Source organism: Mobula hypostoma, chromosome 14, assembly GCF_963921235.1.
Source record: "Mobula hypostoma chromosome 14, sMobHyp1.1, whole genome shotgun sequence".
NCBI lineage: Eukaryota > Metazoa > Chordata > Chondrichthyes > Myliobatiformes > Myliobatidae > Mobula > Mobula hypostoma.
In genome coordinates, this window is record NC_086110.1 from 43,533,921 (window position 1) to 43,561,109 (window position 27,189).

Below are 27,189 nucleotides of genomic sequence, written 5' to 3' on the forward strand. Positions count from 1 at the left end.
ATACATTTCTCATTCCCATTGGCTTTTCCAGTGTAACTTGCTTCAGATATCTATTTGGAGATGCAGTGATGCATTTTAACACACTTCCTGTACAGGCTGTATATACAGTATAAGCAAATTATAGAGTTGCTGAACACAGAGACGGGCTCTTTGCCCCAACTCGTATATACTGACCAAGATGTCTATCTCAGCCAGTCCCATTTGCCTGCATTTGGCTGATCTCCATCTAAGCCTTTTCCATTCATGTGCCTTTTCAAGGGTGTTTAAACATTGTAATTGTACCACCTCTAAATCTTCCTCAGGTGACTCATTCCATATCCCCACCACCCTCAGAGTGAAAATTATTTAAAAATCTTTCTCCTTTTACTTTAAACCAGTGCCCTTTAGTTTTAGACTCGCCAATCTCCGGGGAAATACGTACTGTGTCCATTCACCTTATCTACTCCCCAAGTGATTTTAAATACTGTACCTCGATAAGGTCACCCCTCAACTTCTCGTGTCCCAGCTTGTCACGCTTCTTGTTGGAACTCAAACCCCCAGTCCTGGTAACGTCCTTGTGAATCTTTTCTGCATGCTTTCCAGCCTCACAACGTCCTTCCTATTGCTGGGTGAATAGAATTGTGCACAGTACCCTGGGAGTGATCTTGTTGATTGTACAATTCTAACATGACATCCCAATTTCTGTACTCAGTGTCTTAACTGATAAGGACAAGTATGCCAAATGCCTTTTTTTTTAACCACCCTATCTCCTGCACTGTCAATTTCATGGAAATGTCTACCTATAGGTTTCTGACCTATAATATTCTCCAGGACCTATTGAATACTGTACCTTGTATTTAAGCTTGTATTTATTTTGTCTTGTTTTGCATTCTTCTACCAGTAAAAGCCATCTGTTCCTATGAACTCCTTCCCTCTTTCATTGTTTTTTTGATTCTATACCTAATCAGGTATTCCAACGTACAAGGTCATGATAAGTCTTGATAAAGTAAATATAGTATGGATATTTCCTCTTGTGCAAGAATTTAGATCCAGAGATCACTATTCAAAAAACATCTAAGGAGTCGTTCATTTAAGGCAGATGACATGTTATTTCTCTTCAGACCTGCGTGTCTGTGGTGGTCTTCTCAAAGAACCACGAAAGTGCAGTCTTTGAATGGGTTTAAGGCAGAGGTACTTGATGAGCAAAGAGAAGGAAAGTCACAGAGTCCAGGTGGAAGTGAATAGCTGAAGTTAGAAACTGGTCAGCCATGATCTCATTGAATAGTGGAGCAGGCTAAAGGAGTGGGGTGGAGAGGTATTTTTATTCTTTCTTTGTATGCTATTCCAGGAAGGAATGGTGTACTGAAGGTAAAATTTTGCTTTCTTTGGAAAACTTAGTTCAATTTTATGATGGGAAGATGTTATTCTTATCAAAGAAAGGACAAAATGGCTACCGTAATTACTTATGATTGCATTGTTCTTTGTTTGCTTGGGTATGGTGATAGAACCGTTGTTACAATCTGTATATTTGGGTGTCTGAATTATGACCATTACTACACTATCAAATCTGTATGAACCTAGTAAATTACTGCTGTGAAGCTGTAATTGTAAGCTTATTATTTTAATTTAGTAGATGTTTTTGGAAAAAATGCTTTAATTATCATTTTTCCTGATATATTATCATTAACAGCTTTTCCCTCAGAAAATTCACAATTTCTGCCCATTAACGAGTTAATTTTTAAAAAGAGATTTGCTATTGGCTAAGATTATTTTTTTTAGATTATTTCTTCCTAAAATATTTCCTTTCCATTTAGAATTGTTAATTTTGACTAATTCTATTCTTGATCCTAAGACCTTTTTGAATTGCAATTATATTGATCTTAAATTATAAATTTTGGGGAGGTGTTTTAGAAAGGGCATTTTATCATTAAGTTGTCCTTTTTGCAAAAATACTCCATCTTGCGTTGTAAAGAAATCTGCAGATGCCTCCGCTCAGTGATGCAATATTTTTTTTAAAGCATGAAAAGAGTTGATGAAATTCCACTATCAGTCCTGAACCAATATGCAAAATATCTTGATGGAAATCAAATAGCTATTATGTTTTCATTTCCATTCCTGCGTATTTGCTTAATGAAGAATAGAAAGATCAGACTGGTTGGCCGTGCCTGTTCGACTTGATAACCAAGCAAGGCTTCCAGCAATCCACAGAAACGATGCCACTAGTCAAATCAGTCTTAAGTGCTGGCTTAATTTTATCTGGGAAACATGGAGCTGTGAAGCTGTGGAAGGACAGATGAGCCTATTGCTGTTTCGTTTGCACAGGATGGCTCTTTATCAGCTGCCAATTGTTTCAGAATATTATCAGGCATTCTTTTAATTGGAGTCGAGCTGAAATTAGTAGAATTAGAAAAATTACCTTCTCTTGCTTGGAGCCTCATTATTCATGGATATTGTTGTGTGCTATGTAGAGATTACCAGCTGTTTTGTTCTCTTGCTGTAAATATATATGCCCGCAGATACTGAGCTAAAGACAACAAATTAAAGCAAAAAAGTTCAATAATAGGAAAAAAAAAGTAGTTCTGAATCCTTTGAAGTTTAAGTTAACTGAAGATTTTGGAAAATTACATTCGTATGTTCATAATTTAAATATAATTAAAATGGATTTTTAACTTGTCATTTAAAATTTTCTTCATATTTATTTGAATTGAACTCCAATTTAGAGAGCGTGCTTTTGCATTAAGGGGTATTTGGAAAATGGAGTCTATTCCATTACTGAATATGTAACTAAAGTCAGTTGGACTGTGACGCATTGCAGTGTAATTCACAGATATTTGCAGTACCTGCAGGAAAAGCAAACATTGTCCAAAGTGACGACGCTCTTGTAGAAATACAGCAGTCGCAAATAAGTAAGAGCCTTTGGTAAAGTTGTATTCTGAGTCAACAGGCATTGGTTATCATATCCTTATTCAGAAGCATTTAACAAGAAGTTCAGAAACATTGTGCTTTCCTGCATTCCGCTGTAGAAAATTTAGGTTGGCCAGAGTCAGTCAGTCATGACTATATCTGTGTCATTTTATGTTGGTAGAAACTTGTGTAGCCATTTCTAGAATTGGGTCACCCCTTGCACAAAATTCCTGCAGCCAACATGCATGGAAGTTATTATTGCTCCTTTTGGAGTGTTGCAGGAGAACTTGACTCGAGCGATTCCAGGAACAACTGTAGCAGTATAGTCCCAAGATAAACATGTTTTAGGAACAGAATGCTAGACTGAGATCAATGCTTAACTTTGATCCTTTAGGCCTTCCCATTACTTGCCATCCTTCCAGCATCCCATGCATGCTGACCCTCAGTCACCTACCTGACCTAAGTGCTGATCTCAGCCAATTACCTGATCGATGATCTCAGGCCCCAGGTTGCGCTATGTATCATGTGCCAGCCTAATCAGCCACTTTCACCTACCCACCACTACTCATTCTGTATCTACCCGCATCCATTTCTGACCCAAGTTCCTAAGCCCCGCCACCCAGTACTTGGCCTTCGGTCACTGTCCTGTCTTCAAAGATCCCCCAGACTTTGCCTAGACCAGTTCCCAGTCTGTAACTGAAACTCGCAGAGCTCATCTGCTGAGGTGACCATCTTCTGCACCATTTGTGGTTTGAGAGAACTTCTATGTAGTTGAAGCAATGGCAAGATTGCAAATAAGCTTGCCATTTTTGCATTCATTTCTTTTGACAGCTGGAAAATATAAATGAAGAAAGGTGAGGAGGTGTGTGAATAACCATATAAAATATTAAACACAGAATTTATATTAAACGGTGCTCTTGGAGGTTGACCTGATAATTCCTGATACTGGCTAGTTCTAGGAATCATGGGTAACTTTGATTTTGTTGGCCTGCTACTCAAATTGATATCATACCCTAAAAAGAAGATCTGGATTCATGTTGATTTGGCACAGAAGTTGTACATCTGGAATGTTGTATTGATGCAACAGGACATTAAAAAAAGGTAAGTTTATGACTGGTGTGAGAGACATTTCTGAATGCGTCATTAAACCTTGAGACATACTGTCAGGAAAACGGAAGCAAAAACCATCATCATTTAAAATTATAATAAGTGCCATGATTTGAACAATGGGGGTTATGAGCAACCAAAGAAACTATGAGATGTGCTTTATTTGAATGGATGGATGAAAATCTTTTGAATGAAGATATTTGATATCTGCCATTTTATGAGTTGCAGATCTTTAGATCCGGCCACTAGAACACAAAGCGACATACTCAGTTAACTTTTCAAATAGGTTTTGGGAGTTTAAATCATTCTTCAATGAGATTGTTTTGTATTGGATCCTGATTAGAATTGCTGTTGTCATGATTAGGTTGTGTTTAGATAGTCAGGTGACACAAAACACTGTTGTCAAACCAATGAAAATGGATCAATACTGATCTTCTCATTATTCAACATACTAGACATTGAGAACAGTTGTGAAATAAAAATACATATTTATAACATTGTCAAGATGTATTTGTGTGGCACCTTTAGCCTGGAAAAGGGTCCTGAGATACTGAGGTTTACTTTTTGAAACAAATTTTGAGAAACGTTTCACAAGAGGTTTAAAAGAGAAAATTGGAAGCATGGAGACACAGGTGTCAATGGATTTGCAAGCACAGAAGGGCAGAAAGACTTCTTGGAACTTTATAGGAGCAAGGAAGTTTACAATGGTTGGGAAATGTAGAGCAATGGAGAAACTTGAATACAGTGAGTCATCGTAGGTCAGCTAGCGTAGAATAACAAGTGAACTTGTGCAATAAGGACACAGGAATTGCAATTCAGGATTTAGATGAGTTTAGCTTTTTTCAGGTTAAAAGTTTGAGCCAAATTTATGGAAATTAAAGGGTCAGATAATGAACAGGAGCACATTGACATAGTTGTGTTTGCATGAAATAAAAGCATGGAATAATGAGGTGATAATAGTAAATGATATAAATTATGTGATGGAGGTTGGGAGAGTTGAGTGCAAGAGGCAGGCACTGGTAGGAGAGGTTGCTGAGAGACCAGTGGCCCCAATGTTTGGAATACGTTACTGGTAATTCAGTTCTAGTTAAAGGCAATGACGGGGTTCAGAGAGGTAGTGTCACTACCATTCATTTGATAGCTGAAGCACAGTAAACCAAATGTAAAGTTTTAGTTTTGAGGAGCATGAAATTTCCTTTGAGGACAGTGAAGTTACCTTTGTTGATTAGTATGCATTTTAGAGTTTGATGTGTCCTAAATCTTACTCTGCAAATTGTAAATTTGCCTGACAATAAAAATAAAAGAACTATTATGCATCATCTCATGTCAATATATATCTGCCAGAGACCCATGATGCAGCTTTAGCACAAAAAAATGAGTGAATAAATCTCGTGACCAGGATACCAACACTGTGCTACTTGGGAGTGGACTGGTCTATTTTTATATGCTGCTCAGCCAACTGAGTGAAATTAGATCAGGAAGAGGTTTTTTCCCCCTAATATTTTGAGATCAAACCATATGGTTAATATTTGAGTTTAATGCAAATAGATACCAATGCATTGATCTTACACTATTACACTAGAATCATATCAGGTTCTTTGAACAATTCTCTCCCTATTGGTCAATGATGAGAAATATGAGTTTTTAATAAGTGTAAACCAACAACTGATACCGCTACCTTGAACTTTCTTTATCTGTTCTGCAGCAGGAAAAGATTGCTTCCATATTTAGTACATGAGATTTTCTTCACATTTAACATATGTTTTTAATAAACCACAGGTGGAAATTCATTACAAGTCTAAATTAATTTGGTATTGTTTTCCCTAGTGAAAATTTGGAATGTATGTAGTGGATAACTCAATGAGCCAATATCCAATGTTACTTAGACCTCATCAAACATTATCAGCGCCTATTCTCTATTAAAACTGCTTAATGTTCCAGAAACAACCTGGAAGGTGAAAAGTCCTTGGCAAAATTTCTCTACTCTTCATTATCTTAAATTTATTTTAAACTTCCTTTCTCCTCTGGCAACATTTCTCCTCTTGTAGATATTGGCTGCCTTTGTCACCCCCCCACCATCTCAACAAACTCTCTACCCAGCAAGCAAGGTTTCTTCGGCATCACCCCACCTCCACATGTTATACAACCCTGTCTCTCTTTCCATCTTCCTTACCAAATCCATTTTTGTACCGAGGTCCCTATTCCCTCCAAACTAATGAAGTTGCAGGTTTTACATCAGCTGACACTTTGAGTGATGCTGTGTAGTTCAACTTTTCGGAAATCTAGCATCGTTATACTATCCACGTCACTTCAAAAACTTTATTTTCAGGCCTTCTGTCTTAACAAATTGCCACACTCCCTCTCCTTCTCTCGAGATACCAAATGATGTTATCCTACAAATCTGTGTTTCCTGAGCTGTGATCCTGCTTCATGCTCCATCCCAAACACTGCTTAAGTCCCGGCCTTGCCTTTGGCCCAACCCACTGACTGTTTAAACTCTCATTAATGCTTTTGCTCCCCTCCTGATTTAAACGGTCTGATGCTCTGCTGGTAATCATCCATTCCTCATTCTACATTCAGAATAAATGGTCTTTGTTCATTTGTGGCTTATTCACCATTACTGTGCTTGCTGATCTAAAGTGACCCGTGTTGGATCAACTCAACATATTTATCATGATTCAATCCTCCTGTGGTCTTACTCTCTGCCCATCTCCTTAATTTCTTTAACTTCCAGTCCTGCTGGAGGACTCAAGGGTCCTCTTGCCTTGCTCCATCATTTGCAACAATGCTCTCAATCATGGTTAGTAGCTCTGAAATTTTGTTTCTCAACATTGCTATCCATCACCGATGCTCTTCTCTTCTCCCCACTGTATCTCATTATCTTGCCCCTTTCTCCTCTCTCAACTGACCTATCCTCATTACCACCCAAGGGGTTGACAGCTTACTTACTTAGAGGAGACAATGAGGATATTTATTACTTTGGTGTTGACCAGCAGTTTTATAGGACGTGAGTCTCTGGTTACTGCCACATACTTCTGCTAGATCTTGCTTGGCACAGAAACATAGAAATCTACAGAACATTACAGGTCCTTCAGCCCACAACGTTGTGCCAGCCATGTAACCTGTTCTAGAAACTGCCTAGAATTACCCTACTGCATAGCCCCCTATTTTTCCAGACTCCATGTACCTATCTAAGAGGATCTTAAAAGACCCCATTGTATCCACCTCTACCACTGTCTTCGGCAGTGCATTCCATGCACCCTATTCTCTGTGTGGAATAACTTATCCCTGACATCCCTTTTGTACCTGCTTCCAAACACCTTAAAATTATGCCCCCTTGTGTTAGCCATTTCTGCCCTGGGAAAAAGCCTCTGGCTATCCACATGATCAATGCCTCTCTTGTACACTTCTTATCAGGTCACCTCATGGGGGGGAGGGGCTGCTGCACAGGACTGAAAGAAGCTGCAGAGGGTCATACATTTAGTCAGCTTCATCTTGGGTACTAACCTATAAAATACCCAGGACGTATTCAAGGAGTGGTGTCTCAGAAAGGCAGCGTCCATTATTAAGGACCCCCAGCACCCAGGGCATGCCCTTTTCTCACTGTTACCATCAGGTGGGAGCTACAGAAGCCTGAAGGCACACACTCAGCAATTCAGGAACAGCTTCTTCCCCTCTACCAGACGATTCCTAAATAGACATTGAACCCTTGGACACTACCACACTTTGTTTAAAAAAAATATAGTATTTCTGATTTTTGCACTATTCATAATCTAGTCAATATACGTATACTGTATGAAGTATACAGAATAAGATTTACTTATTATTATTTTCTTCTATATCATGTATTGCATTGAACAGCTGCTGCTAAGTTAACAAATATCACATCACATGGCGGTGATAATAAATCTGATTCTGATTCTCCATCACTCCAAGAAGTAAAGGCCAAGTTCACTCAACCTATTGTCGTAAGGTACGCTCTCCAATCCAGGCAACATCCTTGTAAATCTCCTCTGCATTCTCCCTCCAATCCAGGCAACATCCTTCCAGAACTGAACACAGTACTGTTCTCCAAGTGGGGTCTAACTAAGGTAGCTGTAATATTACCTCATGTAATCAATCCCACGTTTGATGAAGGCCATCACAACATAAAGCTTCTTAGCAACATTGCCAACCTGCGTAGCAGCTTTGAGTGTCCTATGGACATGAACCCCAAGATCATGCTGATCCTCCACACCACCAATTAATATTATATTCTGGCAGCTCTTCAAATTTTAATCGCGTCCTCCACCTTCTGTTTTCTAGTCTTTCCCTGGTAATGGTCTCTGACATGACCATTAAAGATCTTTCTGACGTCCACTTCAGGACATTCAAAACGCCTTTTTTGATCTCTACTTCCCCACAGTCTTTGAGAGTTTTGAAAATTAAATTTTATATCTGAGGATTGTTCAGTCTAACTTTCCTAACTGCAAAATAATTTCCCTTCTTCCAAACTAATATTGGGTTATGTTGCTCCAGTTCGAGATCTTACCAAGATCTTGTTCTGTAATTTCTGATGTACTATGATAAATAGCGATATATTATGCCTGAAGCATGCAGAAATTTACAATTTAACCACACAAATAACTTAATTATTTTGCATGTTTTGAGGTTCACCTTTACCTCATTTTATAAAATTCCAGTGAAAATTGGAGTATAATATGTATTTTTTAAAGCATAGTATGCAAGCCTTGCACAAAAAATGTTTTTACTTCCCCGCCCCCCAGGCTGTTAAATTGTAATTAATAATCATATCATAGACTTACAGGTATCAGTAACTGGGTAGGATAAATCAAATGGTGTGAAAATCGTTGTGCTAAAAACTTCATTGGTTTCTCAAACAAAGTCAAGTTTATTGCCATATGCACAAGTACATGTGTGCACTGGTGCAATTAAAATTTACAGTGGTATCACAGGCACATAGCATGATGTAAGCTGCTAGATGCAAAATATGCCAGAAATACATAAATTAAACCTACACTCAATGGCCAGATCATCCAGAAGTCCTGTACACCTGCTTGTTAATGCCAATAGCCAGTCATGTGGCAACAACTCAATGCATGAAAGCTTGCAGACATGGTCAAAAAATTCTGTTGTCTTTCAGACTAATCATCAGAATGGGGAAGAAATGTGATCTGATTGCCTTTGATCATAGAGTGATTGTTGGTCCCAAATGGGGTAGTTTGAGTATCTCAGAAGCTGCTGATCTCCCGGATTTTCATCCACAAGTCTAGAGAGTTTACAGAGAATGGTGTGAAGAACAAAACAAAACATCCAGCAAGCAGCAGCTGTGTGGGTGAAAGTGTCTTGTTAATGAGAAGGAGAATAGCCAGACTGCTTCAAGTTGACAGGAAGGTGACGGTAACTCGGATAACTGCACATTACAACAGGGATGTACAGAAGAGCATCTGTGAAGGAACAACACATCGAACCTTGAAGTGGATGGGCTACAGCAGTAGAAGACCATGAACATACGCTCAGTGGCCATACTGTTAGGTACAGGAAGTACCTGATTAGGTAGTCCTTATTAAGGGTCTCGGCCTGAAATATCGACTGTTTACTCTTTTCCATAGATGCTGCCTGGCCTGCTGAGTTCCTCCAGCATTTTGTGTGCGTTGCTAGGTACAGGAGGTACCTATTATAAGTGGCCATTGAATGTAAGTTGTACAACGTTTCTACAAGAAAGAACACAATTAGGACAAAAAAAACCAATCCATTTTTAGTGCAAAGTGACCAAAGTGCTCACTATACTGTGGTGGTTAGGATTGTGCCGATTGGTTTGCCAACTGGATAGCTGTTCTGCCAATTTAAATTCCAATGATCAGTGACATTTTAATTCCTCCAGGTGACATGGTTTCCATGAAGCTATTCAAATTTAGTGCCAAAATTGTGCAGTTCCACTCAAATCTATATTAATCTCATCTTTCTATTGATTTAAAAATATGTACCAATCAGGGTACAGCTTGAACAGTATATTTGAAAAATTGACGGTAGCATTCGGTCAAGTAGCATCAGTGGAAATGGAAATAAAGTTAGTGTTTCTAGTCAATGACCTTTCATTGGAATTGGCAAACGTTGGAGATGTAATTCTCTTGAGTTTGGAAGAAATGAAAGAAGATCTCATTAAAGTTTTAAAAAATTCCTTTAAGGTGGAAATGGGGTGGATGTTTTCCCTGACTGAACTCTAGAAGCAAGGCCACAGTCGCAGACCAAGACAAAGCATGCCGAGGGATAAGCTGAAACATTTCTTTGGCCAGATGGTGATGAATCTTTGGAATTCTCTGTCCTTGAGGTTGAGAAGGCAGAGTTCTCATGTAGGGGCTTCAAACTGAAGTGTTAAAGCTGTGTTTCCTTTCACATCTGCTGCTTGTCTTCAATGTTTCTAGCATTTACTTCACTTACTGTGAAGGCTTGCTGAATTCATTGAAAACAGAGTTTGATTGATTTTTGGATATCAAGGGAATCGGGGGGGTATATAGGGATAGTACAGGAATATAGCACTGAGGTAGAAAATTTGTCATAATTTTGATAAATACCCAAGCAGAGCTCAAAAGGCCTCATTAGTCTACACTGGCTCTTATTTCTTGTGTTTTTATTTTTGAGGAAAGTGGAGAGGTAGAGAAGCTGAGGCAGGGAAGAAAAGACAAGGTCAGGTATGTTTTAAGGCAGAAGGGATGTTGAACTTCATTGAAAGCATGTAAGAAGCTCAGGGAAGAGAGGTACGAATGGAACTGGCGATGGGATTTTGAATTAAAAGAACTATCAGCTTGATAGTTGGTGGACTATATTAAGTCTGTCTTTCATGCTTGGTCTCCACAGGAAAAACAAGTAGTGTTAATTTTGTTTCCCCTTGCGTTTCTGACTTGCACAGATATTTTGGATGATTATTATCTGAAGTAAAGGAGGTGGGATAAAGCTAGGTCAGGGTTTGAAATTATGTTCCAAAATTGAAACCAAAAGATAGGTTAAATGAGAGGCCATGTAGACCAGACATTGCACTGCAAAAGAATTTAATAGTGGTTAGGATAGAAGTGCAGAGGTTTAGAAGCTTATGTTCATTGGGGTTGGTTAGGAGTAGATTGAAATAGACAGATCACACAACCAACATTCCATGGCTTTCTTCCAATATCCATACAAACAGAAAGCAGGGCCTAGTTCAAGTTTTGAATCAAAAAGCAAACGTGATTTTAAAATAATACTGATTCTTAGCAAATCAATGGGAATTCACCACTAGTATTTGTATTTTGTTCCGATGCATTGTAAAATATGTTGTGGGTAATTGCTCTGTGAGGACCTAATCCACATGGCATTGTGGGAAATTTTCAAGCGGTATTGTGGGACTTGTCCAGCAATCTGGTGTTCTTCACAGTGCAATCTGTCCATTGGCTTTGTACCCAAAGACTGTGGTAAAAATGATTATTTGATTTGATATTTTAAATGTAACAAGATTGCAATTTATTAATCTTTAAAAAGCAGAAGCCTGTGGTTCATGGATTCACACACAAGAACCCTCTGGGGGTAACATTACGCCACATATGCAAGGAAGGTGCGGGTTTAGTTGCCTGTTGAAAATGAATTATCTGCTCTAATCTGAATGTTAGCGGGGTTTTTGCATTTGCCCCTTTTGCCTCTCGGGCAATGAAGGTGGGGAAAGTTAAATATGGTTTCTGAGCTTGATGGCTGTTCAGCCGCAAAGTTCTAGTAGTTGACCGAGTGAAAACGGGGTCAAGCTTCGATGGTGCACCCCAAACAGCACCGAATAACAGCACTCTGCAAGCCAAGCTGCAGAGCAGTGATGCAGAGTTGCCTTATTCATGATGACAGAAATATACCTGTTAAAGCAATTATTTAATCAGGAAACCACCTCAATTGACAAATATAAATTGTATTTCACATAATCTCTCACAGCAGCTTTACTTTTGTTTGCAAAATGAATCTACTAAGTCATATCTTAAGAATAGAAAATTCTAAGAGCATTAATTACATTAATTTGACAACCGATTTTTATTTGGTGTAAATTGCAAATTCAAATCATTGCTGTAATGGCAATTTCAAAGTTGCCTTGTTTTGCACTACTCCCTTTGTGCTTTCCATTTCTGCTATAAACCATGTACAACCAATTATCTCAGTTAAAATTGGTATGAGAAATAAATTAATTTTTCTTGAAATTTACATTAAGGAATTAAATGCCTGACAAAAACTTGGTCATCCTTTGCAAAATCCAAAGTCATGAGATTCTGACAATCTTAATAAAGTGTGTACACCAATCTTAGCTGAAAAACGAAGGTTTTGTTGCATAGTTAAATTATCCTGATGTTAACTTCTCCCCCCACCCCCCCCCGTGTTATTGAGTGAACTGGTACAAAATTAAGAAAATGTAATTCTTGGTGCTAAGATTAATTTTTCATAACTTTGGTTAAAAATAATAAATGCTATATACTTCCATAATCATCTACACACCTGTAAATGTTTTTCTCATACAATCCTAATCCTGATTCTCGAAAGACAGTAATAGAGTTATCTACTAATTAAATTCATGTGGTCTTCTAATTGACACATTCAATGGAAAACTTTAGCTTAAACTCAGATTTAATGTGCTCTGTGCTTCCTTTCAGACTCATAATCACGATGATCAGACACTACTGCAAAGTATTTTTTATGGAAATAATTTTTATGTGGATTTACAGGAGACAGTTGTAGCTAAAGGACTTTGATGTTAAATAGAAAAGCTTTCTCACTCTCCATGTTCTTTCTGATTTAGTGAAGAAATTTATTTTTGTTTAAAGGTTCCGTTGATGAAATGGAGAAAGGAGAGGAGAATCTAACTGATGACAACAATATGTCTGAAAGGGAAACAGTAGCTTCAAACCACGATGAATCAGCAGACTGTGATACATCAAGTTCTTTTTATAGTGAAGGTAATATGATGTTACGGTTATCAATTTTCATCTTTTTGTTGCAAGTTGGATTTAGGGACACAAATATATTTCTTGAAATCCCAAATTTAATACATCTATTCCACATATGATGTCACAAGCAAGTTACAAAAATCAGGAAGTTTTAACATATCGGTTTACCAACTTATTATACTTTCCTTTCCTATTTGAAACCGCTATGGCTCCTGAGCTCTAATCAGGCAAATCTTACACAATGCAGGTTGTTCCAACCATGCATCTTCCTTCGGACTGCTAGGAGATCAAAAATCACAGCTCCTTTCATAAGCCTTTCTCAAGTATCTTGGTTACAACCATATTTATTTATCAAAATTAAACAACGTTCAAATGCTATGTATGTAGAATGTAATTGTGAACAGTATATTTTACTTGATAATGTTTGGAAGTAATAAGAAGGAACTGCTCTATTTTCATTTGATTTCTCATCATGTAACTTGAACAATAAACACTAAATACATCAGCACAAAATTATCTATAGGCTTTCAGCAACATTTACTTCATGTACTAATTGAATATTTTCCCTTTGCTTACATGAATTTCTTTGTTCATTTTCAGTGAGATCTTTTTCATGTCATGCTTAAGTAATTTACCAATACAGTGATTAAATAATATTTTTACATAGTCTGTAAAAGAGTTTGGTGGTTTGAACATAGATTCTTCAGCAATCTATAAATATATGTGAAGTGCAATATTTACTGCAGCAATTGAAAGATTGTAAACTGTCATTTACTATTTATTGCCAGATCAGCGCATAATTATGGTGAGGTGCCTGCTGAGGAGATTGCAGTGAAAAGGGCCTTAAAAAGTTTTCACGTGTGAATTGCTTTTAGATGTGCATCCATCGTAATTTTCAAAATCTGAATTAAATATTGAATACATCTGCTTATTTCATACACTTATTAAAATATGTATATTAAGAAGCGATGAAAACAGAAAAACTGAAAATGGAGGGAATATGATATAAAGAAAACAAAATATTGGAAAAGCTCAACAGGTCAGGCAGCATCTGTGGGAGACAAAAAACTTGAATTTTAGGTTGAAGACCCTTCATCAAAACAGGAAAAGAGAGAAAACAAAGTAGTTTTAAATTGCAGATAGTGTGGGGGAGGAATGAATAGGATTTGGGAATATCTGTAAGGTGGGTCCAGCATTGCTGTGGTGATCAGCACTCGATGAAGCCATCTGGCTGATAGATTAACGAGGGCTGTGAGAGGGAGAACAAAGGGACTTGCAAAAGCTGTGCAGTGCAGGTCAGAGGCAAAGGAAATGCTCAACAGATCAGGTGTTAGTGGGAAGAGAGAAAAAGCTGAGTAGCAGTTGCAAATGGATAATCTACAGCAGAAATGAGCAAGAGAGAAAATGAGATGCCTGAAACTGTTAAATTCAATATTGTTCCATTGAGGTCCAACATGTGTAAAATACAGGAAGTATTCAGCAGGTCAGGCGGTGTCAGTGGAAAGAAAAACAAGTTGAAGACTCTCCTCAAATCTTTAAAAATGGGAAAAAGAAGTTGCGTTTAAATTGCAGAGAGGGTGGGAGAGAGAAGGATAGGACAGAGGAAATGTCATTAGTAAAATGAGATAACTTAAAACTAATGTCTTCCATCCAGCCCTCACCTCCCCAAGTTCTGATAAAGGTTCTTGGACATGAAACCTTAGCATCTATGGAAGGAGAAAGGTGCCTAACCGCCTGAGTATTTTTAGACTTCCATCATTTAAACTTTTTTTTTTGAGGCCCACTCCCAAGAGGAACTACACCTCATCGCCTGCCTGGGTATGTTGACATTCTCACACCAAACAACTTGCCCACAAACTTAACTCTCTTTCTCCAGATCAAATGTAAAGCTATGGGAACTCACATGGCCTAATTTCCCTCTGTCTTTTAGTGGGTTAGATGGAACTCTCATTGTTTCAGTTCTGCTTGAGCCCCATCCCTCTGCTTATTCTCTGGTATACTGACAAATACATTGATCCTGCGACACAACTCATTAATTTTGTGATTTTTTGCAATGAATTTCCTTCTGCTCTCACTTTCTCTTGTTCCAAGTCTGACTCTTTCTTTCCTTTTATGGATTTTTCTATCCCTGCCACTTTTAAAACAACAGTGCTTTCCACAAATACTCCCTCTCTGTCACATCTTCTTAAATGTATTGAGTCTTATCACAAAGGTGTGTCTGAGATGTTTTCCTTTTTACTTGGCCATGTCTTCCTTACTTTTATAGTTGAAAAAGTTCTTAAATGCATTTTATTTGTTTCCCACACTTCGCTGTCACACCCTCTACTTCTGGAGTTTATATGTCACTCCAGTAGCCCGCACATTCAATAGATAATCTTTTATAATTTCTGCAATCTTCAACAAAATTTCTCCTCTGGGCACATTTTTCTCTCCTTGAGATATGGTCACCTCTACATTCAAGAGAATAAAATCAGATTGGGTGATGATTTCACAGAATGTCGCCACTAGAGGAGATGGTGTAATAAGAGATGGGAATGACTTTGGGAGTCTATGACTTTGCATCAGGAATTGTTATGGCTCAAGTTAAACAAAGCTAGAAAATTCTGGCTGATTTCTGCCTCTTGCCCTCCAGTTGATGAAACAGCACTTCTCTATGTCAAACATTTATTCGGGGGAAGCTTGAAAATAACAAGTACATATTTGAACGTTGGGTAAGAGCGATCATCATTTAAATAGCCTCAGAAGTACTACTATTGATCAAACTGGCTGAATCCTGAAAGAAGCATCTGCAAACTTAGCTAATGGTAAGTGATGGGAGTCAGCAGAAGGAAATGATATAATTCCTAATTATAATTTTAATAATATTATTAAACCTTCTGTCGTCTTATCCAAAGTTGCACTGTCTACCCTTGCAATTTATTCCCAGGAGTCAATTTCGTTCTGGTAAATCCACACTGCACTTGGTTCATGGCCAATGTATCAGTGCTGATCCGTAACGTCAAGAGTGCTCGGAGTGATTTCTCCAGTGCTTTATTCTGAGTTTTACGTGAATTACTCTGCTCCCAAGGTTCTTAAATCCTTGATCCAAATGACATTCTAAAGACCAACTAACATTGACAACAAAATAATACAAGTGGCACCAAGTTTTAAAAAAAAAACTCAGTGAAATTGAGAAGAAAGCTGTCCAGCAATTTTAGCGAATAGATCCTTGAAGGCCAGTGAGCAATGGATAGATACTTCAGTCTGTGTTGTGGAAGTACGTGCTTGGAATACAGTAACAAATAAAGGATGCCAAGCACACAAAATCATTGGTTGTCCGTCTCATAGTTGAAACAATTTTTTGCCACCATTTACAAAGGGTGCCAAGGTAATGGATATGGTGAAGGGATGGTATTGCAACATCAAATCCAAGCATATGTTTTTATCAGGGGTCCTCTGATTATATAGAAAAGTTCTAAACTATTGTGTATAATCTCTTGATAATCTAGATAAGAAACTTTTTTTCTGGAAACAATGTTGCTTGTTCACTTTAATTACATTGTTTACTGTATTGTTTTTTTGAAGAATTATATGCATGGGATTCCAAACTTATAGAGATTACATTTTAGGCAGATTTCAAGATTATTGTTAAGGTGAATTACTGTCTATTAATAGTTTAAGGTTCTCATTTCCTTTTATTTATGCAGGAACTGGTTGGCATGAGGTTTGGTTGAAAATGTCACTTCCTTGATTGTTCTGAATCCTATGGATGATGGATGTCAGACTTGCAAATCAAAAGATATATCTTACTGGTGCTTTAATCGGTGGAACAGAATTTCCTTTGCAGAAGCATGAGGACACAGTTTCCTCTGAGCTGCTTCAGCTCCCTAGCCATATCTTTGGAAATTCGACATGAACAATTTATAATCAACATGCGATAGCAGAGAGAACCCCAGACAAAATTTAACTCGTGGTGACTTTGCAACTTTTAGACATTTTAGTCTGCACTCTCTAGCAGACTGAAGGCGTGTAGTAATGGAACAACATTCCCGGTGTATCCCCCTTCCGTTAACTTTGGACCATGGCTTAGCAATATATTCTCGAATGAAACAACATTTCAAACTACTCTGTGCCCAGAGGACAGCAAAACAATGGCATTTAGCTAGATACAAAGAATGCTCAACTTGGCTCATTCTGATATCTGAGCCCCGCTCATATTTTGCAAATGGAGCAAACAAATCCCTTGATGTAGCTGTCATCTGATGACCAGGAATGTTTATTTCTGTTGCTGGGAGGGTGTTCAAACTGACTACTCTGACACAGTGCAGGATCTCGACCCAAGATGCTGGACATCCCTTACCTCCAGAGATGCTGCCTGACCTGCTGAGTTCCACCAACAGCTTTTTTTCAACTGTCTTCAGTCTCCCATGCATTGTAGAGCAGAGCTGAAAGGAGTTCCATATTTTAAACAAGTTTGCATTCTCGACTGCACTCTTTTCCACTTTGCAGACCTAGTCATCTTTAAACTTTACCTCAGCAACTAACATTCAACTAAGTCAACCTATTACTTCAGGAGGACTTCAACTTTACACCTTGCACAATGGTTAGCGAGTTCATTTCACATCAATTCGTTACAGAACTGGTAAACTTCTCACAGCACATTTCTTCATCTCCTATCTCATGCCATGATTCAGATTCTTCAGCTTGTTGTACTCTCATTTTATGAGGGAGGGATGGCAGAGCCAGGTGGGACAGGGGGAGGGTGAACGTAAAGGCAGAGGCTGGAGGGCGATGAGCAGGTTCACAAGAGCTAGAAGTGCTGGTATCTGATAAATAAGCAAGGTGATAATAGGAACCATTCAAAATGAGTTGATGGATCCATTTACCCTCGGGGAAAGGATCCAGCAGGTAAAGTATATGTGATAGTAGGTGGAAGGAACCAAGAATGTGGAGGGGTGAAACTGGATGAGGGAGGCTGGAAGGGGCGCAAGGGAAAATGAACAAAAATACAAGGAGCAGAGGTGGATCAGAAGGAGAAAAAGCACACATTTGGTTCTTTTGACATAGCCTGTTCTACGTCCGCAACACCAAGCACAAACTAGGTGACTAGTTTCAGAGCACCTGTGCTTTGTCCACAATGACCATCCAGTAGTCCTGGCTGTAAGCCATTCCCAATCCCCTTTCCATTCTCACACTGACCTGACTGTCCTTGGACTTTCCACTGCCAGAGCAAGGCTAAAATGCAAAGTGGAAGAACAACATTTTGTGTTCTGCCTGGGTAGTCGACACACAATAGTATGACCACTGAACTTTCCAATTTCAGCTAGCCCTCACCTTGCCCTCACTCCCTCTTCTTTGATCTACCACTGTTCCTCCCATTTTTGTTTGTTTTCCATATTCTCTTCTACCCCGGCATTGCCCATTTTCATATCCCTCTCTATCCTGGTTCCATCCATTTACTACCCATACACTTTAACCAAACCATCTGGTAACATCTGCTCAGCCCTCCCTTGAATAGATACCACTATCACCTTTACTTATCAAACTTCAGCCTTCTAGCCTCTGTGTCCCTCTCCAGTCTGCGTGTCCACCTTCATCCTCCCCTCTCAATCTGACTCTTAATTACCATCATCTTTCACCCACCTGGATCCACCTGTCCTGTTGATCCTCATCTCACCAATTTCCCTCTTCTCTTTGAGCCAATACTTCCCCTCTCCACTTTCATTCCCGAGGCAGGGTCTTAACTCAAAATGTTGTTTGCTTTGATAATTTTTCAATATAGTGCCTTAGGGAAATTAACTACATTAAACATGCTCTGTAGGTGAGCTCATGTCACTTGGTGTCTGCCTGTAGAAATAATGGGGCCAGTGGAATCTTGACAGAACACTTGCACTTTGTCATTCCTGTGAACTTCATAGTGAAGCAATTTTCCGCTTCTTGGATCCTTCATTTTGAAATGACAGCACTGATCTGTTCATAGATTCTTGCTTTACTTTTCTGGGGACCATCACAGTAATGCACAAGACAGAAGGAAGGTGATAGTGAAGAGATAATGAGGATAAAGCTATTCTTAACCTAAATAACAACAGAGCCCAACATGTGAGTGACAAAGACAAGGGTAAGATGTTTGTGAACCGATTCAGCCACAAGAAACATGCACAGAAGGTTGATTGTGTGCACTGGTGAGTTTACTGTATGAAATGGGAACTTCCGTTGGTGGTAGAATTAAGTTAAAATGGTCCGGATGGAAGGTTGAAAAGCAGAGTGGTGCAGAGAAAAGTAAAGTTATATGGCTTTGAATTTAAATTAGAAGACTGTTCCCTTCAACTAGAGCTTTATTTGGAAAGCAGCCCAATAGATAATATCAGAAAGTTGGAATTGGTTATCCTCGGTGTATGTTTAAATTGAGTCAATATTCATTATCCATATTACTGAATCGAGAGGGGCTGCAGAGTAGAGTCAGAGAAATAATTGTGCCACACAGGGAGATAGTAACTGAACACTTGCCCAGCCAAATTGTACTGCAAAAATATTAGAAAACCATTTGGCTTTCAATGTGTGTCTTTGTAGATGGAACGATGGAACCATTTAAGAATGGACTTATGGTGACCCTGTTTTTCTGAAATTGTAATAGAATTTCAGTTTGGTTGTTGTAAGCATTCTTTAGACAGTATGGGGAATGGTAGCATGATTCAATATTTAGAAAAGTACTCAGTTTTGTCTGGAGGCAATTTTCTTACCTGTCACATTGATTTCCTCTCCTAAATTAAGAAATTACATTTATTTCTTAAATGTAATATCTGCATTAGGTAGTTTACATTTTTTCTCATTTAATTTAATAATGTTTTATTTATTCAACTTCCTTTAAAGAAAAGTTTATCAGTGACTTTTCTGAGACACCTGATATCTCTGTTTGACTAAATCACCCTTCAAGTCCATTGTGTGATTAAGTTCTCCTTCCACCCACTCTATTTTAAGATGGTATCCTCCTTGCTCATGCAGCAGTCAAGAATGTTAGACTGGCACGACTTATCTTGCAACAATAGGGAATAAAGCTGTTTTAGATAGCATGGAAACCACATTCTGTTTAGAAGGATGAGGAAATCTATAGAATGGGAACTATGAATATATCTTTCAAAAAGGTCAGTTGAAGAAATTAAGCAACTGGAGCTAATTCCCTGCTGTACTCTTCCCCTGCCCCCTCCTTCCCTCCCTCTCACCCTAATCTCCCATTGTCTCCCTTCAATGTCTCCATTTACTTCAGGATATATGTATCATATTAACTTCTGTGTAAGTAGACCCATGTAATTATTAAGTTTCCCTGTGCTTATTGTTGTGTTGGTTTTGCTACCACTCCAGTCATGGGCGCATCATGTCTATTTTGAATTTTTTATTCTTTTTTTTAAAAGAACACATTTTCCCAAAGACCGTCTTTTCCCTCTAACCTTATGAGTTCTTTCCAATCTGCAAATGAACATACTTTTCTTAACTTAGTAATTCTACCATTCCAAATCCCTATCTTGACCCTTGAGTACTCCTGTCTCTCGCATCCTGCTTCATCTTCCACGGAAACTTTACAGCTGCTGTTGATCTGCTCTCCCATGCTCCTTTCTCACCTTTGCTGCAGCATCCATTGGCATCTCTGAACCTGGCCTCCTGTACTTATCTGCTCCTTGAGCTCTAATACATGAAAATTGGTCAACAACTGGTTTAGTTGTACTGGACTGTGGTCTTACTCTTACAATCAACAGCATAGTGTAATCTGTAATACAGAATTAACTGTTAACATTTTATTTTTGATGCAAGCCATTGTTGTAAACCCTTCTTTCCTGGGTCCTCCAGTTTCACTGGCAATTTTATGTGAGGGGGGGTCTTCAATAAGATCAAAATTGCCTAATCAACTTCCAATGCTGCTTCACTTTCTTAGTGTGACCCAGTAGGCCAAGCTTCCCAAGTGCTGAATCGATATCTTTCTCTAGCTTTGCTGTCACCTGTCAAGTACCATCTGACCTCATTACTACCCACGAGACTCACTTCCTACTCTATTACACTAGTCCATTAAACTGCTGACTACCCAATTATCTTAATGTTAGCTAATGCTTTTAATAGTTCTCTCTTGAGAGCTACTGGTCCATCGCCTCAAATCTATCATCATCATCCCTCTCCTCAATTAAAATGTCCTATGACATCTCCATCCATTGACTTGTATTCTGCTCTGAAGCTTTAAGTAAGCTATTGCCCCAAAGATCACTGCTGTTTTTTTTTCTCAATTTCTATGTATGAATCTTGGTCATTAAGTTTGTCTCCAGTCCTTAGCATTAAAACACACTTTATCAAAGTTACTAATGACACTTCCTGCAATTCTGATAAAAATAAATGATCCTTCTGTTTGACGTTATCCAGCTCTATTACCACACTTGGATCCATTCTCAATTACTGAGTCATAACAAGGAGTCTCTGGCATTTTCCATAGGCATCTCATTACCTTTATTCTTTAAATCATGATTTGTGCTCCCTTCTGATTTCCCATCTGCAAATCCATCAGTAATGCCTGATAACAGCATTCTTTTCTTCATTGTAAGCTGCCAGTAACCAGTTATATCTCACTACCACCTCCTTTAGCTTGGCGATGCTCCACGGTGCCTATACCTCTCCATTACTGGTCTCTGAAACTGGAATTTCTCGATTCATTATATATTTATGGCTCTATAGTAAGCTGCCAAGGTCTTGGCTGTAAAATTTATAGTCTAAGTCCTGCTGCAAATGCAGCATGTTCAATACTAACATCATCCCCTTGTGCCCAGAGACGAGTATACACTCAGTATACTTGGTACACTAGTACACTCGCTTGTTAATGCAAATATCTAATCAGCCAATCATGTGACAGCAACTAAATGCCTAAAAGCATGCAAACATGGTCAAGGAGTTCAGTTGTTGTTCAGACCAAACATCAGAATGGGAATGAAATGTGATCTAAGTGGCGCCGACTGTGGAATGGATTGGTGCCAGGGTGTATGGTTTGAGTACTTCAGAAACTTGATCTCTTGGGGTTTTCATGTGCAATAGTCAAAGAGTTTACAGAGAATTGTGTGGTAAACAAAAAAACATCCAGTGAGCAGCAGTTCTGTGGGCAAAAATGCCTTGTTAATGAGTTCAAAGGTCAAAGTCAATTTATTATCAAAGTACATGTGTCACCTGAGATTCATTTTCTTGCAGATGTACTCAGTACATCCAATAACCATAATCAAATCGATGAAAGACCACACCAGCAAGGTAGACAGCTAGTGTGCAAAGACAACAAACTGTGCAAGTACAAAAAGAAAGAAAATAAATAAATAATAATAATAAATAAATACCAATAAATGTCAAGAGCATGAGATGAAGTGTCCTTGAGAGTGAGTCAGTAGGTTCAGTTGAATAGTTCAGTGATGGGGTGAATGAAGTTATTCCATCTGATTGAAGACCCTGATGGTTGAGGGATAATAACTGTTCCTGAATCTGGTGGTATTAGTCATGAGGCTCATGTACCTTCTTCCTGATGGAAGCAGCAAGAAGAGAGCATGACCTGGGTAGTGGAGGCTCTTGATGATGAATGCTGCTTTCCTGCAGCAAAGCTCCGAGTTGATATGGTCAATGGTGGAGAGAGGGCTTTTCCTGTGATGGACTGGGCCATATCCACTTTATGTAGGATTTTCTGTTCAAGGGCATTGTTGCTTCAGCACGAGGTTTTGATATAGCCTCATACTCTCCACCACACATTTACAGAAGTGTGTCAAAGTTTTAGATGTAAGCCGAACCTTTGCAAACTTCTAAGAAAGTAGAGGTGCTGCAGTGGCTTCTTCATTATAGGACCTACGTGCTGGGCCCAGGACAGGGTCTCTGAAATGATAATACTGAAGAATTTATGTTGCTGACCCTCTCCACCTCTGATCCTCTCCCTCCTATATGCCGAATCGTCACCAGTTTTGATTCAGCCTACGACAGTGGGGTTGTCAGCAAACTTAAGTATATCATAAGTGTAAAGCAATCACAATGAAGTGTAGAGAGGTTAGAGAATGGACAGATTGGTTTAAGCTGACTGGAAGACAACAGTAACTCAAATAACCACATGCTACAACTGTGATGTGCAGAAGAGCATCTCTGAAGACACAACACTTTAAACCTTGAAGTGGATGGGCTACAGCAGCACAATACCATAAACAAAAAGTCAGTGGCCACTTTATTAGGTACAGGAGGTACATAATAAATTGGCACTGTGCCTATATTCGATGTTTGATCTGAAATTGTCTTTCATGCTCTGTCGGGGCATATCATCATGAGTCCATATCAGGCTTGGTTCAATGATTTTCTGAACAAAGGCAATTTAGATGTTTTTTTTTCTCTCTAGTTAGGATATTACATTTCAGTTCGGATAAAATGACCCAACAAGTATGGACATTTACTTTGGAATCTGAATATGCAAATAAAACTTTTCTTCTTGATTTTCATATCTACTGGAGTTTAGTTGATCAGTTTTTATTATTTTAGCAGACCAAAAATTCCATGGAAAGGACCCTTGTGTTGATTTGACAGTTTCATCTGGATCACCCAGCATTTTATCGTCTTTGTTTCGCTTCTTGATTTTTGTCCATGCTTGTTATGTTTTGTGAGGGATCAGAGTAGCACAGTGCAGAAATGAGCTCTTTGCTTCACGATGTTCATGCCAACCACCTTGCCCATCTGCACAGATTCCATTTGCCCACATTAGATCTGCATCTTTTATGCCTTCCCTGGTGAAGTCCGTGTCTAAATGTCTCTTAAATGTAGTGATTGTATCTGATTTCCTTTGATCGCATGTTCCAGATATCAAAGGCACTCTTTATTTAAAAAAAAAATCCCCTCAAAACTCCTTTAAAACTCCTTCTCACTTTAAACCTATGCCTCACCACGGGAAAGAAGATTGACTATCTGTCCGATCTTTGTCTCAGTGGTGGGTAGTCATCGTGTGATTTTATTACTCTCTTTATATTTCAACATGCATTTCTTTGTACAGGCTAATTCAATTTCTCATCTTGGTCTGTAATGTTTAGAGTCAGTAATCATATTGGAAGCATCTTAGATTGTTCAAAATGTATCTGATATATTATTGTTTTACTTTCTGTAGGGTAAAGGTTAAAAATCTAAATAATCAGGTTAAGAAGATGAAGATAAAATATCAGATCTTAAGAGCCTTGTAGTATCACAATTTTCCAAGCAGGGTAAGACTTTGGTTATTTGAGCTTCAAGTGACCCAGCAGTTTCCTTGATGCAGTTTTAGAACCAGTACCAATGATTATTTTTGCAATGTGTTCATGTTTTCAATAATTCCAATTTCCTATTATCTTTGAAAATGAACTAGATTTCTTGTTTTTCTTTTTTAATTTTAAACCGCTTTCAAATCTTTCAGTTGTATAGCCGCAAGGAAAGCTTCCCTGGAAACTAATTTTCAATACCATTGAAAATGCTAAAGTCCTTCTCTTTCATATGTCAAGTTATAATATTACTTGTATTCTAGAGAAGAGACATGATTATCACTTTTCCTCAGTGTGATGTTTCCACTGATGAGGCCTGCATGGATCCTTGTAAAAATTCTTCATTTTGTAATCAATTCCAGATCCGATTATACATTTCTGAATGGTACCAAATTAGTATGCAATTTTGACTTATAATTAAAGGCCTGCATATGTTTGCCAACAATTTCTTTGTTTTCTACTGGCCCTATAAATAATAAAGTAACAAAATGTCTCAATCTTTTCTGCTCTGTAACCTTAACTACATTATCAGTTAATGTGTTCCACATTGTTTCCTCTCATGCTTTCACACTTCACAGAGAAGCCATCTCTCTGTTCATATCACCACCAGTTTAGATTTATCTCAATACAGTATTCAGAAATTCATCAACACCGTGAGTTACCTTTTGTCATCAGCAAACTTGAAAAATTTTGCCCTCCAAAAGCAATAAGCAATTTATAAAAATAACAAACGGGGTTTGATCATTGATCCTTGTGTGACTTAACCCTATAGTCATCTAATTCACTTTTTTAAGCTTTTTAGTAAAATTGGTTTACATTCTAAGGCTTTTTATATAACCAGCAGACATGCATCGATGCAGCCTTAATATTTTGTTATCCTCTGTGCTTTTATGTGGAAGATTGGCAAATGCCTTATCAAGTTGAAGTAAGTAATATCTACTGCTTAAGCATTATCTGCTAGATTTATAACCCAACAAAAGCCAGAATTCAGAAACCCTATGTTAATCTAAGGGTTCCTGACTGGATCAAGGCGATCTCTACTTTTGGTCAAAATTGGAATGTGTCATACAGCTATATAACTTAAGATCATTAACAGTAGCTCTGTCTTCAAAATATGATTCATATTTACAACAGTCAAATCTGTGAGCATGTTACTTGATTTCAGTAAATTTTAAAATCTACTGTTAACATTTATAATTACTGTGTCCACATACGATTGGTAGATTCTTGTTTGTAGCATGATCTATTGATATTTATACCACAAGTTTCTCCCCCACTTCCCTGTCCCTAATCCACTCAACATGATTCTGATCCCTGCAGACATGGTCAAACATTGCAGCATCGTGACTATAATGCACGTTGTCGTCTGCACCCTGCATACCTTCTGCACCCAATGATGTGTTCATGGTGCAAGTGTATACCAATTCTAACAAATGCATAATCTTGTTGCCTCTGAGAAGAGGAGCAGATGCATGCAGGAGTAATTTTCCAATCTAATAATAATTTACAGGTTGTTTTCAAGAAAACATTGTATAAATGTCACACACTAATCCGATAAGCAATTAAATATTAATTGAATATGCCATTGCCCCTCCTCCTTCATCTTTGGATCAAAAAAATTCTAGAAGATTATCTATGTGTCTTCTCAAGGGTAGTTTGAGTTAAGCAATACATACCAGTTTGAACCTGGAGTCTGGCTTCTACCTTTTGACCTGTTTGGCATGGGTGACCCTATTAGGAACCAAAGCTCTGACTCCAGCCAACATAGGTCACTGAGACACACAAGCCTCTAAGCCCTACGACAAGGTTGTGGTCCTCTTGGATGACATTTACACTGCTGAAAACTAAATTCATCAATAAGTTAATTGACAAAGACAATGAAATACATTTAATTGAACTGAATTAAAAAAGGAAATTAACTTTTACTTCCCATTCTCTGTCAAGTACGCAAGACTGGGCTGGAACACAACTTTGTGCAGTTAAATGAAATGGATTGGATATCCAATTAGTTAAACCAAAAGCAGAAAACTGGGGCCATGTTGTTAACCAATGACCAGTTAATTATAAGCACAATGGGTCAATGGGTTCATCCTGTCTCTGTTTGAAAATACATATAATATATTGCTAGAATTATTTGTATAATATGACAGACACTGATGTGCCTTAACTGTTACATATGTTTCATAGTAATTTGATAAAGATATTTTCCTAAGTTTATGGCAGCTAGACTTATTTGATAAGTTTACCTATTTACTTTCCGTATGACAGTGTTACAAGTTATTGCCCAAAGTACATGTTTGTCTTTATATTGAATCCATGATAACTAATATTTCAAATCATTAACTGTCATACACCTCTATTCTGCCATGTCATTAACTTTTAGATTATCAATATTGTGAAGATAACAAAATCATATTAATAAAGATAGAAAACTTTTCAAAATATAGCTATAGAGGTAGTAATAAATAAGGAAACAGATTATTCTCCCTTCAAATTCTTATCTTTTCCTTTTAAAAGGAATAGTCAATTAGGAATATAGGCCTTGTCCAACCTTAATATTGTTTATCAACTTATCATTTTGACAAACAAGCCAGTACCAGGTGTAACGTACATTCTGCTTCCAAACTCCCTAAGCATAATTCCCATCCCAGCTCACATCTGATAAGCATACACTTCCCTTTTATACAATGAGGGCAAAGTCTGGTGAAAGCAAGCTGCCTTTGTTGGACCACATCCAAATAATTTTCCTAAACTTTTTTTTTCTGCAAGCATACTCTGAAAAGAACAATTGTGTACTAATGGACTGTGGTAGCAGTTTACAGAACACCCAATAATATTTCCTTGCATTCCTTGCTTTCTCTTCTACAATATCTGGCAGAAGAAATCTCAGTCATGCAAAAATTTTAAAAAATTGTATTAAAGGATGTAATGAGCATTTTTTACATTGAGACATGATGTAATATTGCACTTAAAGAGGAAGTTATTTTAATTCAAATATAGTT

General features: G+C 38.0%; 1 protein-coding gene across 5 annotated transcripts in view; it reads left to right on the plus strand.

Moving 5' to 3' along the window:
- Nucleotides 1–27,189, plus strand: part of zfpm1 (zinc finger protein, FOG family member 1) — a 215,001-nt gene that overhangs the window by 42,711 nt on the left and 145,101 nt on the right. For 4 of the 5 annotated variants that reach the window (XM_063067020.1, XM_063067023.1, XM_063067021.1 and 1 more), the window contains one exon: nt 12,816–12,947. In XM_063067020.1, coding sequence (XP_062923090.1) covers nt 12,816–12,947 — 132 coding nt within the window. Of the gene's footprint in view, nt 1–9,602; nt 9,687–12,815; nt 12,948–27,189 lie in introns of those variants that run through there. The other variant, XM_063067022.1, reaches the window with a different exon arrangement.